Source organism: Ranitomeya variabilis, chromosome 1 (assembly GCF_051348905.1).
Source record: "Ranitomeya variabilis isolate aRanVar5 chromosome 1, aRanVar5.hap1, whole genome shotgun sequence".
Lineage (NCBI taxonomy): Eukaryota > Metazoa > Chordata > Amphibia > Anura > Dendrobatidae > Ranitomeya > Ranitomeya variabilis.
In genome coordinates, this window is record NC_135232.1 from 26,573,512 (window position 1) to 26,586,506 (window position 12,995).

The 12,995-nt window shown below is 48.5% G+C and overlaps 1 protein-coding gene across 5 annotated transcripts in view; it reads left to right on the forward strand.

Moving 5' to 3' along the window:
• Positions 1-12,995, forward strand: part of DAB2 (DAB adaptor protein 2) — a 97,253-nt gene that overhangs the window by 48,947 nt on the left and 35,311 nt on the right. For all 5 annotated transcript variants that reach the window (XM_077281465.1, XM_077281469.1, XM_077281457.1 and 2 more), the window contains 3 exons: positions 1,302-1,441; positions 6,402-6,500; positions 12,458-12,589. In XM_077281465.1, the coding sequence (XP_077137580.1) occupies positions 1,302-1,441; positions 6,402-6,500; positions 12,458-12,589 (371 nt within the window). The remainder of the gene's footprint in view (positions 1-1,301; positions 1,442-6,401; positions 6,501-12,457; positions 12,590-12,995) is intronic.

Sequence of the window (12,995 nt, forward strand, 5' to 3'; positions counted from 1 at the left end):
CCCTGCTTCTGAGTCTCAGCCACATAGCCTTAGTGACAGTTCCTCAGTGTCCTTTCTCCCTGCTTCTGCGTCTCAGCCACATAGCCTTAGTGACAGTTCCTCAGTGTCCATTCTCCCTGCTTCTGAGTCTCAGCCACATAGCCTTAGTGAGAGTTCCTCAGTGTACCTCCTCCCTGCTGATGTTGAATTTTTGCCCACATAGCCTGACTGACAACTCCTCAGTGTCCCTCCTCCTGCAGCTGAATTTCAGCCACCTAGTTTGATTTACAGCTCCTCAGGGTCCCTCCTCCCCGCTGCTGTAGAATTTCTGCCTACATAGACTGACTGACAGCTCCTCAGTGTCCTTCCTCCCTGCTGTTCCTACTGCTGTATCTGCGCCCATCTAGTCTGACTAACAGCTCCTCACTATCCTTCTTTCTTCTACTGCTACTATAGCCTCTCTCTGCTCAGTATAAGCTGCAGCAGTCAGTCATTCTGGGCGGGCAGAGACTGAATACCTTGAACAACACTTGAGCTCTTTCACACTTTAACTGGACTCCTAAAGTTCTCATTTTAATATCATAATCATACACTCATTATTATATGGATTTCCAAGCAAGTACACCAGCCTCATCAGGTTTAATGTATCTATTTATTAATGTATACAGTTTATATTGTGTATTCTGGTGACAGATCTCCTTTAAAGCACCGCTTCTTCCCAATTTGAGCACCCTTTTGGGCCTGGTGTGCACCTTGTGGTTTACATACAGCGTGAGTTGAGAATGTAGGGGTTTGGGTGGCGCCCCCTTGTGAGTGGTAAATAGTCTCAATCTTTTTTTTTTTTTCCACATCGAACACATCAAAAAATATAGAAAGTATTTGCGGTTGTGAATCTGGCAGAAATACTGAGGCCGGTGGACAATGTTTTGACAGGTGAAGATCCTCCCGACCTCCAGCATCTTCATTGTAGGGAAGAGACTGGACGGTTAATCAGAGCCATGTGTCCCCGAGCCGCAAACATCTGGCTTTCATGTAAAGTGCTGAATGAAGGAACCGCTGTGACCGCTGAAATGTGATCGCCATGCTGTTCTGGGCCGGTTTAGGGCCCCCGTGCTGTCAGCGGAGGGTCATTACACAGCGTATTGTGTTACCCCATGGTGCACGGCGGGGAACATTGCTGAATTCCCAATTATTAATGTCGTTATTGGAGACGCTGACGATTGTGGAGATTCCTGATCAGCCATGATGGAGATTGTAGTTCTCCAGACACTGAAAGAAGGACGAGTTTTGCTTATTGACTGAGTTAGTCTGTCATTCCGCAGGTCCAGAGAAAACAGATGAATTCCTATTGGCCAGATTTAAAGGGGATGGAGTGCGATATAAAGCCAAATTAATTGGAATCGATGATGTACCGGAAGCACGTGGAGATAAAATGAGTCAGGACTCCATGATGAAGCTAAAGGTGAGCGCTCTGGTACCACTAGGGGGAGCTGACTGTATACAGAGGTACATGATAAGATTCTATCTGCAGTCACCACTAGGGGGAGCTACCTGTATACAGAGATACATGATAAGATCCTGTCTGCAGTCACCACTAGGGGGAGCGCCCTGTATACAGAGATACATGATAAGATACTGTCTGCAGCCACCACTAGGGGGAGCTCCCTGTATACAGAGATACATTATAAGATCCTGTCTGCAGCCACCACTAGGGGGAGCGCCCTGTATACAGAGATACATAATAAGATCCTGTCTGCAGTCACCACTAGGGGGAGCTCCCTGTGTACAGAGATACATGATAAGATCCTGTCTGCAGCCACCACTAGGGGGAGCTCCCTGTATACAGAGATACATGATAAGATACTGTCTGCAGCCACCACTAGGGGGAGCTCCCTGTATAGAGATACATGATAAGATCCTGTCTGCAGCCACCACTAGGGGGAGCTCCCTGTATACAGAGATACATGATAAGATCCTGTCTGCAGCCACCACTAGGGGGAGCGCCCTGTATACAGAGATACATAATAAGATCCTGTCTGCAGTCACCACTAGGGGGAGCTCCCTGTGTACAGAGATACATGATAAGATCCTGTCTGCAGCCACCACTAGGGGGAGCTCCCTGTATACAGAGATACATGATAAGATACTGTCTGCAGCCACCACTAGGGGGAGCTCCCTGTATACAGAGATACATGATAAGATCCTGTCTGCAGCCACCACTAGGGGGAGCTCCCTGTATACAGAGATACATGATAAGATCCTGTCTGCAGTCACCACTAGGGGGAGCTCCCTGTGTACAGAGATACATGATAAGATACTGTCTGCAGCCACCACTAGGGGGAGCTCCCTGTATACAGAGATACATGATAAGATACTGTCTGCAGCCACCACTAGGGGGAGCTCCCTGTATACAGAGATACATGATAAGATCCTGTCTGCAGCCACCACTAGGGGGAGCTCCCTGTATACAGAGATACATGATAAGATCCTGTCTGCAGTCACCACTAGGGGGAGCTCCCTGTGTACAGAGATACATGATAAGATCCTGTCTGCAGCCACCACCAGGGGGAGCTCCCTGTATACAGAGATACATGATAAGATTCTGTCTGCAGCCACCACTAGGGAGAGCTGCCTGTATACAGAGATACATGATAAGATCCTGTCTGCAGCCACCACTAGGGGGAGCTCCCTGTATAGAGATACATGATAAGATTCTGTCTGCAGTCACCACTAGGGGGAGCTCCCTGTATACAGAGATACATGATAAGATCCTGTCTGCAGCCACCACTAGGGGGAGCTCCCTGTATACAGAGATACATGACAAGATCCTGTCTGCAGCCATCACTAGGGGGAGCTCCCTGTATACAGAGATACATGATAAGATCCTGTCTGCAGCCACCACTAGGGGGAGCTCCCTGTATACAGAGATACATGATAAGATTCTGTCTGCAGCCACCACTAGGGGGAGCTCCCTGTATACAGAGATACATGATAAGATTCTGTCTGCAGCCACCACTAGGGAGAGCTGCCTGTATACAGAGATACATGATAAGATCCTCTCTGCAGTCACCACTAGGGGGAGCTCTCTGTATACAGAGATACATGATAAGATCCTGTCTGCAGCCACCACTAGGGGGAGCTCCCTATATACAGAGATACATGATAAGATCCTGTCTGCAGCCACCACTAGGGGGAGCTCCCTATATACAGAGATACATGATAAGATCCTGTCTGCAGCCACCACTAGTGGGAGCTCCCTGTATACAGAGATACATGATAAGATCCTGTCTGCAGTCACCACTAGGGGGAGCTCCCTGTATACAGAGATACATGGTAAGATCCTGTCTGCAGTCACCACTAGGGGGAGCTCCCTGTATACAGAGATACATGATAAGATTCTGTCTGCAGCCACAACTAGGGGGAGCTCCCTGTATACAGAGATACATGATAAGATCCTGTCTGCAGTCACCACTAGGGGGAGCTCCCTGTATACAGAGATACATGGTAAGATCCTGTCTGCAGTCACCACTAGGGGGAGCTCCCTGTATACAGAGATACATGATAAGATTCTGTCTGCAGCCACCACTAGGGGGAGCTCCCTGTATACAGAGATACATGATAAGATCCTGCCTGCAGCCACCACTAGGGGGAGCTCCCTGTATACAGAGATACATGGTAAGATCCTGTCTGCAGTCACCACTAGGGGGAGCTCCCTGTATACAGAGATACATGGTAAGATCCTGTCTGCAGCCAGCACTAGGGGGAGCTCCCTGTATACAGAGATACATGATAAGATCTGTCTGCAGTCACCACTAGGGGGAGCTCCCTGTATACAGAGATACATGATAAGATCCTGCCTGCAGCCACCACTAGGGGGAGCTCCCTGTATACAGAGATACAGGATAAGATCCAGTCTGCAGCCACCACTAGGGGGAGCTCACTGTATACAGAGATACATGATAAGATCCTGTCTGCAGTCACCACTAGGGGAGCTCCCTGTATACAGAGATACATGATACGATCCTGTCTGCACTCACCACTAGGGGGAGCTCCCTGTATACAGAGATACATGATAGGATTCTGTCTGCAGCCACCACTAGGGGGAGCTCCCTGTATACAGAGACACATGATAAGATCCTGCCTGCAGTCACCACTAGGGGGAGCTCCCTGTATACAGAGATACATGATAAGATCCTGTCTGCAGTCACCACTAGGGGGAGCTCCCTGTATACAGAGATACATGATAGGATTCTGTCTGCAGCCACCACTAGGGGGAGCTCCCTGTATACAGAGACACATGATAAGATCCTGTCTGCTCCTGTCTGCAGCCATCACTAGGGGGAGCTCCCTGTATACAGAGATACATGATAAGATCTGTCTGCAGCCACCACTAGGGGGAGCTCCCTGTATACAGAGATACATGATAAGATCCTGTCTGCAGCCACCACTAGAGGGAGCTCCCTGTATACAGAGATACATGATAAGATCCTGTTTGCAGCCACCATTAGGGGGAGCTCCCTGTATACAGAGATACGTGATAAGATCCTGTCTGCAGCCACCCCTAGGGGGAGCTCCCTGTATACAGAGAGATACATGATAAGATCCTGTCTGCAGCCACCACTAGGGGGAGCTCCCTGTATACAGAGATACATGATAAGATCCTGTCTGCAGTCACCACTAGGGGGAGCTCCCTGTATACAGAGATACATGATAAGATCCTGTCTGCAGCCACCACTAGGGGGAGCTCCCTGTATACAGAGATACATGATAAGATCCTGTCTGCAGTCACCACTAGGGGGAGCTCTCTGTATACAGAGATACATGATAAGATCCTGTCTGCACTCACCACTAGGGAGCTCCCTGTATACAGAGATACATGATAGGATTCTGTCTGCAGCCACCACTAGGGGGAGCTCCCTGTATACAGAGACACATGATAAGATCCTGTCTGCAGTCACCACTAGGGGGAGCTCCCTGTATACAGAGATTCATGATAAGATCCTGTCTGCAGTCACCACTAGGGGGAGCTCCCTGTATACAGAGATACATGATAGGATTCTGTCTGCAGCCACCACTAGGGGGAGCTCCCTGTATACAGAGACACATGATAAGATCCTGTCTGCTCCTGTCTGCAGCCATCACTAGGGGGAGCTCCCTGTATACAGAGATACATGATAAGATCTGTCTGCAGCCACCACTAGGGGGAGCTCCCTGTATACAGAGATACATGATAAGATCCTGTCTGCAGTCACCACTAGGGGGAGCTCCCTGTATACAGAGATACATGATAAGATCCTGCCTGCAGCCACCACTAGAGGGAGCTCCCTGTATACAGAGATACATGATAAGATCCTGTTTGCAGCCACCATTAGGGGGAGCTCCCTGTATACAGAGATACGTGATAAGATCCTGTCTGCAGCCACCCCTAGGGGGAGCTCCCTGTATACAGAGAGATACATGATAAGATCCTGTCTGCAGCCACCACTAGGGGGAGCTCCCTGTATACAGAGATACATGATAAGATCCTGTCTGCAGTCACCACTAGGGGGAGCTCCCTCTATACAGAGAGATACATGATAAGATCCTGTCTGCAGTTACCACTAGGGGGAGCTCCCTGTATACAGATACATGATAAGATTCTGTCTGCAGCCACCACTAGGGGGAGCTCCCTGTATACAGAGATACATGATAAGAATCTGTCGCAGTCACCACTAGGGGGAGCTCTCTGTATACAGAGATACATGATAAGATCCTGTCTGCAGCCACCACTAGGGGGAGTTCCCGGTATACAGAGATACATGATAAGATTCTGTCTGCAGCCACCGCTAGGGGGAGCTCCCTGTATACAGAGATACATGATAAGATCCTGTCTGCAGCCACCGCTAGGGGGAGCTCCCTGTATACAGAGATACATGATAAGATCCTGTCTCCAGTCACCACTAGGGGGAGCTCCCTGTATACAGAGATACATGATAAGATTCTGTCTGCAGCCACCACTAGGGGGAGCTCCCTGTATACAGAGATACATGATAAGATCCTGTCTGCAGTCACCACTAGAGGGAGTTCCCTGTATACAGAGATACATAAGATCCTGTCTGCAGTCACCACTAGAGGGAGCTCCCTGTATACAGAGATACATGATAAGATTCTGTCTGCAGTCACCACTAGAGGGAGCTCCCTGTATACAGAGATACATGATAAGATTCTGTCTGCAGTCACCACTAGGGGGAGCTCCCTGTATACAGAGATACATGATAAGATCCTGTCTGCAGCCACCACTAGGGGGAGCTCCCTGTATACAGAGATACATGATAAGATTCTGTCTGCAGTCACCATTAGGGGGAGCTCCCTGTATACAGAGATACATGGTTATATTAAGCTGCTTTATATATTAATGTTGCATTACATGTTGTCTTTCATAGGGTATGGCTGCTGCAGGTCGGGCTCAGGGACAACACAAGCAGCGAATCTGGGTGAACATTTCCCTTTCTGGTATAAAAATAATTGACGAGAAAACTGGGGTAAGGTTTTGGCCATTTTTACCTTTATGTGAATGCATCTGATGAAAGATAAATTGAAAAAAGTTTTGTTTCCTCACTTCGTCATCTCAAGGGTCAAATTGGTTTCTTATTGGCTTTGAGAATGGCTTGTTCCTTAGGATTATCCGGGGTTGTAGCTGGTAATTCTCATGAATGTGGCAGTGACCCTACCTACTACAGAGCCAAGGCACCACTTGTGCTTCCATATGGTGCCACTGTGAGCGCTACTTCTGAGAGACAAGTCTGTGTACCTGCTTGTAATATCACAGTACAGTATGCACCTGCTTGTAATATCACAGTACAGTATGCATCTATGAGCGGTATACCTGCTTGTAATATCACAGTACAGTATGCATCTATGAGCGGTGTATCTGCTTGTAATATCACAGTACAGTATGCATCTATGAGCGGTGTACCTGCTTGTAATATCACAGTACAGTATGCATCTATGAGCGGTGTATCTGCTTGTAATATCACAGTACAGTATGCATCTATGAGCGGTATACCTACTTGTAATATCACAGTACAGTATGCGTCTATGAGCGGTGTACCTGCTTGTAATATCACAGTACAGTATGTATCTATGAGTGATGTACCGTCTTGTAATATCCCAGTACAGTATGCATCTATGAGCGATGTACCGTCTTGTAATATCCCAGTACAGTATGCATCTATGAGCGATGTACCTGCTTGTAGTGTAACAGTACAGTATGCGTCTATGAGCGGTGTACCTTCTTGTAATATCACAGTACAGTGTGAGCGGTGTAACACGGTTTCTTACATGATATATATGTATCAGTGCAGGCAGCTGGTTATACAGTGTATATATGTAGACATACACTGTAACTTTTGGGAGTTTCAGGGTCGTTCGTAGCTGCTCAGATTCCTGCAGAACGACGTCCAATATATTCCACCCTGAATATTTTTCACAGTTAATTGCAAAAATAAAAAAAAAGAAGTGAGAATTGAACATAACTATTCTAACACTTGCGCAACCAGATCCTCAGTCATCGGGAACATGACGTTCCGGTAAATTTCTCTGGACGCTTTGGCTGCTGGAAGGTGACGAGGTTTTATGACCCCCAGCTGTTAAAATATTGATGGTGTGAGGAGGCGTCACTCTCGAGCTTCGGAGATTTCATATGATTCAGTCACAGCCTCATATTCTTCCCGGGACTCAGAAATAACATCATTTCCATCAGCTTCGCAGTGGTCTTATCCCTCCTGCTTCATGTTAAAAAAAAACCCTTAAACTTTGCACTCCGGGACCTGTAGAAGTGAATTCCAGAGGTGGGGTGAAGAGCTAGAGAAGTCTCGGAGGAAAGAAGAGCAGCGTTCCTTGTATCTGGCTTTTCTTTTATTTCTCCCTTGTATTTCAAGTGAAGCAGTTTGGCAAAAAAATTGTGTTAGTTCTAGATTTCAAGCCCATGGAGGTCATGGGGGGCACGAGGGTGGAGGGGCCACATCTCAGAGGGTCTTTCTCACTGTTTTTGCTTTGTGAATCAACGTTATCAGAAAGAGATATTGTTAAAAATAAATATCTAAGCAGATTTAGTAACGGCTCGGATCTGATATTCTGTGGAATCCAGGTACTCTAACTATTGTGATACATTGTTGCCCAAATTATCCATCTTCTCCATTAAAGTCGCTCCGATCTCTGCGCTCGTCAATCTGGAGACGCCATCTACAGCTATCGCTTCTCAACATTAGATTTGTAACACTAAGAAAAAAGTGGTGAAATGATGTAAATCTCAAGATGGAGACGTCACTGATCGGGAAATCACAGGATGGAGACATCACTGATCGGGAAATCACAGGATGGAGACGTCACTGATCTGGAAATCACAGGATGGAGACGTCACTGATCGGGAAATCACAGGTGGAGACGTCACTGATCGGGAAATCACAGGGTGGAGACGTCACTGTTCGGGAAATCACAGGTGGAGACGTCACTGATCAGGAAATCACAGGTGGAGACGTCACTGATCAGGAAATCAGAGGATGGAGACGTCACTGATCGGGAAATCACAGGATGGAGACGTCACTGATCAGGAAATCACAGGATGGAGACGTCACTGATCAGGAAATCACAGGATGGAGATGTCACTGATCGGGAAATCACAGGATGGAGACGTCACTGATCGGGAAATCACAGGATGGAGACGTCACTGATCGGGAAATCACAGGATGGAGACGTCACTGATCAGGAAATCACAGGATGGAGACGTCACTGATCAGGAAATCACAGGATGGAGACGTCACTGATCGGGAAATCACAGGTGGAGACGTCACTGATCGGGAAATCACAGGGTGGAGATGTCACTGGTCGGGAAATCACAGGATGGAGACGTCACTGATCGGGAAATCAGAGGGTGGAGACGTCACTGATCGGGAAATCACAGGTGGAGACGTCGCTGATCGGGAAATCACAGGATGGAGACGTCGCTGATCGGGAAATCACAGGATGGAGACGTTACTGATCGGGAAATCACAGGATGGAGACGTCACTGATCGGGAAATCACAGGATGGAGACGTCACTGATCGGGAAATCACAGGTGGAGACGTCACTGATCGGGAAATCACAGGTGGAGACATCACTGATCGGGAAATCAGAGGATGGAGATGTCACTGATCGGGAAATCACAGGATGGAGACGTCACTGATCGGGAAATCACAGGATGGAGACGTCACTGTTCGGGAAATCACAGGTGGAGACGTCACTGATCGGGAAATCACAGGTGGAGACGTCACTGATCGGGAAATCAGAGGATGGAGATGTCACTGATCGGGAAATCACAGGATGGAGACGTCACTGATCGGGAAATCACAGGATGGAGACGTCACTGATCAGGAAATCACAGGATGGAGACGTCACTGATCGGGAAATCACAGGGTGGAGATGTCACTGGTCGGGAAATCACAGGATGGAGACGTCACTGATCGGGAAATCAGAGGGTGGAGACGTCACTGATCGGGAAATCACAGGTGGAGACGTCGCTGATCGGGAAATCACAGGATGGAGACGTCGCTGATCGGGAAATCACAGGATGGAGACGTTACTGATCGGGAAATCACAGGATGGAGACGTCACTGATCGGGAAATCACAGGATGGAGACGTCACTGATCGGGAAATCACAGGTGGAGACGTCACTGATCGGGAAATCACAGGTGGAGACATCACTGATCGGGAAATCAGAGGATGGAGATGTCACTGATCGGGAAATCACAGGATGGAGACGTCACTGATCGGGAAATCACAGGATGGAGACGTCACTGTTCGGGAAATCACAGGTGGAGACGTCACTGATCGGGAAATCACAGGTGGAGACGTCACTGATCGGGAAATCAGAGGATGGAGATGTCACTGATCGGGAAATCACAGGATGGAGACGTCACTGATCGGGAAATCACAGGATGGAGACGTCACTGATCGGGAAATCACAGGATGGAGACGTCACTGATCGGGAAATCACAGGGTGGAGACGTCTCTGATGGGGAAATCACAGGATGGAGATGTCACTGATCGGGAAATCACAGGATGGAGATTTCACTGGTCGGGAAATCACAGGATGGAGACGTCACTGATCGGGAAATCACAGGTGGAGACGTCGCTGATCGGGAAATCACAGGATGGAGACGTCGCTGATCGGGAAATCACAGGATGGAGACGTTACTGATCGGGAAATCACAGGATGGAGACGTCACTGATCGGGAAATCACAGGATGGAGACGTCACTGATCGGGAAATCACAGGTGGAGACGTCACTGATCGGGAAATCACAGGTGGAGACATCACTGATCGGGAAATCAGAGGATGGAGATGTCACTGATCGGGAAATCACAGGATGGAGACGTCACTGATCGGGAAATCACAGGATGGAGACGTCACTGTTCGGGAAATCACAGGTGGAGACGTCACTGATCGGGAAATCACAGGTGGAGACGTCACTGATCGGGAAATCAGAGGATGGAGATGTCACTGATCGGGAAATCACAGGATGGAGACGTCACTGATCGGGAAATCACAGGATGGAGACGTCACTGATCGGGAAATCACAGGATGGAGACGTCACTGATCGGGAAATCACAGGGTGGAGACGTCTCTGATGGGGAAATCACAGGATGGAGATGTCACTGATCGGGAAATCACAGGATGGAGATTTCACTGGTCGGGAAATCACAGGATGGAGACGTCACTGATCGGGAAATCACAGGATGGAGACGTTACTGATCGGGAAATCACAGGATGGAGACGTCACTGATCGGGAAATCACAGGATGGAGACGTCACTGATCGGGAAATCACAGGATGGAGACGTCACTGATCGGGAAATCACAGGATGGAGACGTCTCTGATCGGGAAATCACAGGATGGAGACGTCATTGATCAGGAAATCACAGGATGGAGACGTCACTGGTCGGGAAATCACAGGATGGAGACGTCACTGTTCGGGAAATCACAGGTGGAGACGTCACTGATCGGAAAATCACAGGATGGAGACATTGCTGATCGGGAAATCACAGGGTGGAGACGTCACTGATCAGGAACTCACAGGATGGAGACATTGCTGATCGGGAAATCACAGGATGGAGACATTGCTGATCGGGAAATCACAGGGTGGAGACGTCGCTGATCTGAAAATGCTTTCAAATCATTCAGTCTGAGTCATGTACAAAAATCCTGGCACTTCCGGCCTTGGCTGCTATCACTGAGGTTATTAATTGTCGTCTGGGGAAGGTTCTGCCACTGAATGTACAATCATCAAGATCCACTGCTGGCAGCTCCTGTGTTATCACCGACCAACAACGTCCCAGATATGCTCAATGGAGACAAGGCAGATGAAGCTGCAGCCATGGAAGCACATTTAGGCCATGTGGGCTGCTCACATTAGCACAAGCAACATGTGGCCTGGTATGGCAGAAATTTCCTCAGACGACCATTAACGTCACCGAAATTGGAATTGCCGGCATTTCTGCACGAGGAGGAGCTCATACTGTAGACTGAATGTTTTGACAGGTTGTTTCCATTTTTCCATCATTTGCAGATCAGTAAGGCTACGTTCACGTTTGCGGTCGGCGCCGCAGCGTCGCCGCATGCGTCATGCGCCCCTATATTTAACATGGGGGCGCATGGACATGCGTCTCACTTGCGTTTTGCGCCGCATGCGTCCCTGCGGTGCCCGCGTCCAGGCGCTGAGGACGCAGCAAGTTGCATTTTTGCTGCGTCCAAAATCAATGAAAAAAAGGACGCATGCGGCGCAAAACGTAGCGTTGTGCATGCGTTTTGCTGCGTTTTTGTTTGCGTTGTGCGTTGCGGCGCCGACGCTGCGGCGCACAACGCAAATGTGAAGGTAGCCTTATGTCTCCATCCGGTGATTTCCACAATTTAGTCACCTACAGTATATACCTATTTATATAACCATATATACAGAGGAGCAGGTTGGCAGTTTGACCACTTGGGTATTCCACTTTGCAATCTAGCTTTTGTCCCCCCCCCCCATTTGTGAGATGAGGCAGTGCCCGTCCCTTACTGCAGGGGGCAGCACAGTTCTGCAGACACATGCTGTTCCTCTGTGATACTCACCAGATGATGGAGTGGTGGCACTGGCGCCATTACTGAGCTGATGAGGTGCTTTGTACGTTCGTGGGACAATGAACATTACTGTATGTTCTCTTTGTGACACTGGTGTACTATATGGTGCCCGGGGGTCATTGATTGCTTTGCACCCCCCATAACTAGACCGTCATGGGAAATGCCTAAAAGTCCACCATTGGCAGTGTCTTGCAGAAATGGCTGCCACCTGTGTGCCATCTATCATGATGCTGCCATCCATCATGGCGCTGCCATCCATCACTCCTGCCGCCGCTGTGTACATTTTCTCTCCTCCTTGATTGCAGGATTATTGATCGGGACGTCTTCTGTCTAATTGCTTTTCAGGTAATCGAGCACGAACATCCCGTTAATAAGATTTCTTTCATTGCCCGAGATGTGACTGACAACCGAGCGTTCGGGTACGTCTGCGGAGCCGAAGGACAGCATCAGTTCTTCGCCATAAAGACATCGCAGCAGGTACGGACGGCGCTGTCACGGGAAGATTAGGAGCTGCGCCGCGTGAAAGAACTTTGGAAAAAGTTGGGAAAAGTTAAATTTTTACTTTTTTTCCCCATTGATCAAATTACTTGACATTTCTGCTCCTGGATGCCAAGGCAACCTGGAGCCAGTCCTGAACTGTAAAGTCAAATACTGCTTCATAGGAAGGTGGCACTGTACATTGCACTTATTTATTAATATTACACACATGTTCAGGGAGCAAAAACAGATTTGTGCAGGATTAGAAAAACATTTCTGCTTTCTTTTAAACCCAGCGCCACCCCGGCCTGCAGGTGGTGTCTGGTGCTGCAATTCTGCTCCATTCACTTCATTAGAGTAGGGCTGCAATACCAGATGTGGACAGCGGTGACGCTGTTTCGGGAAG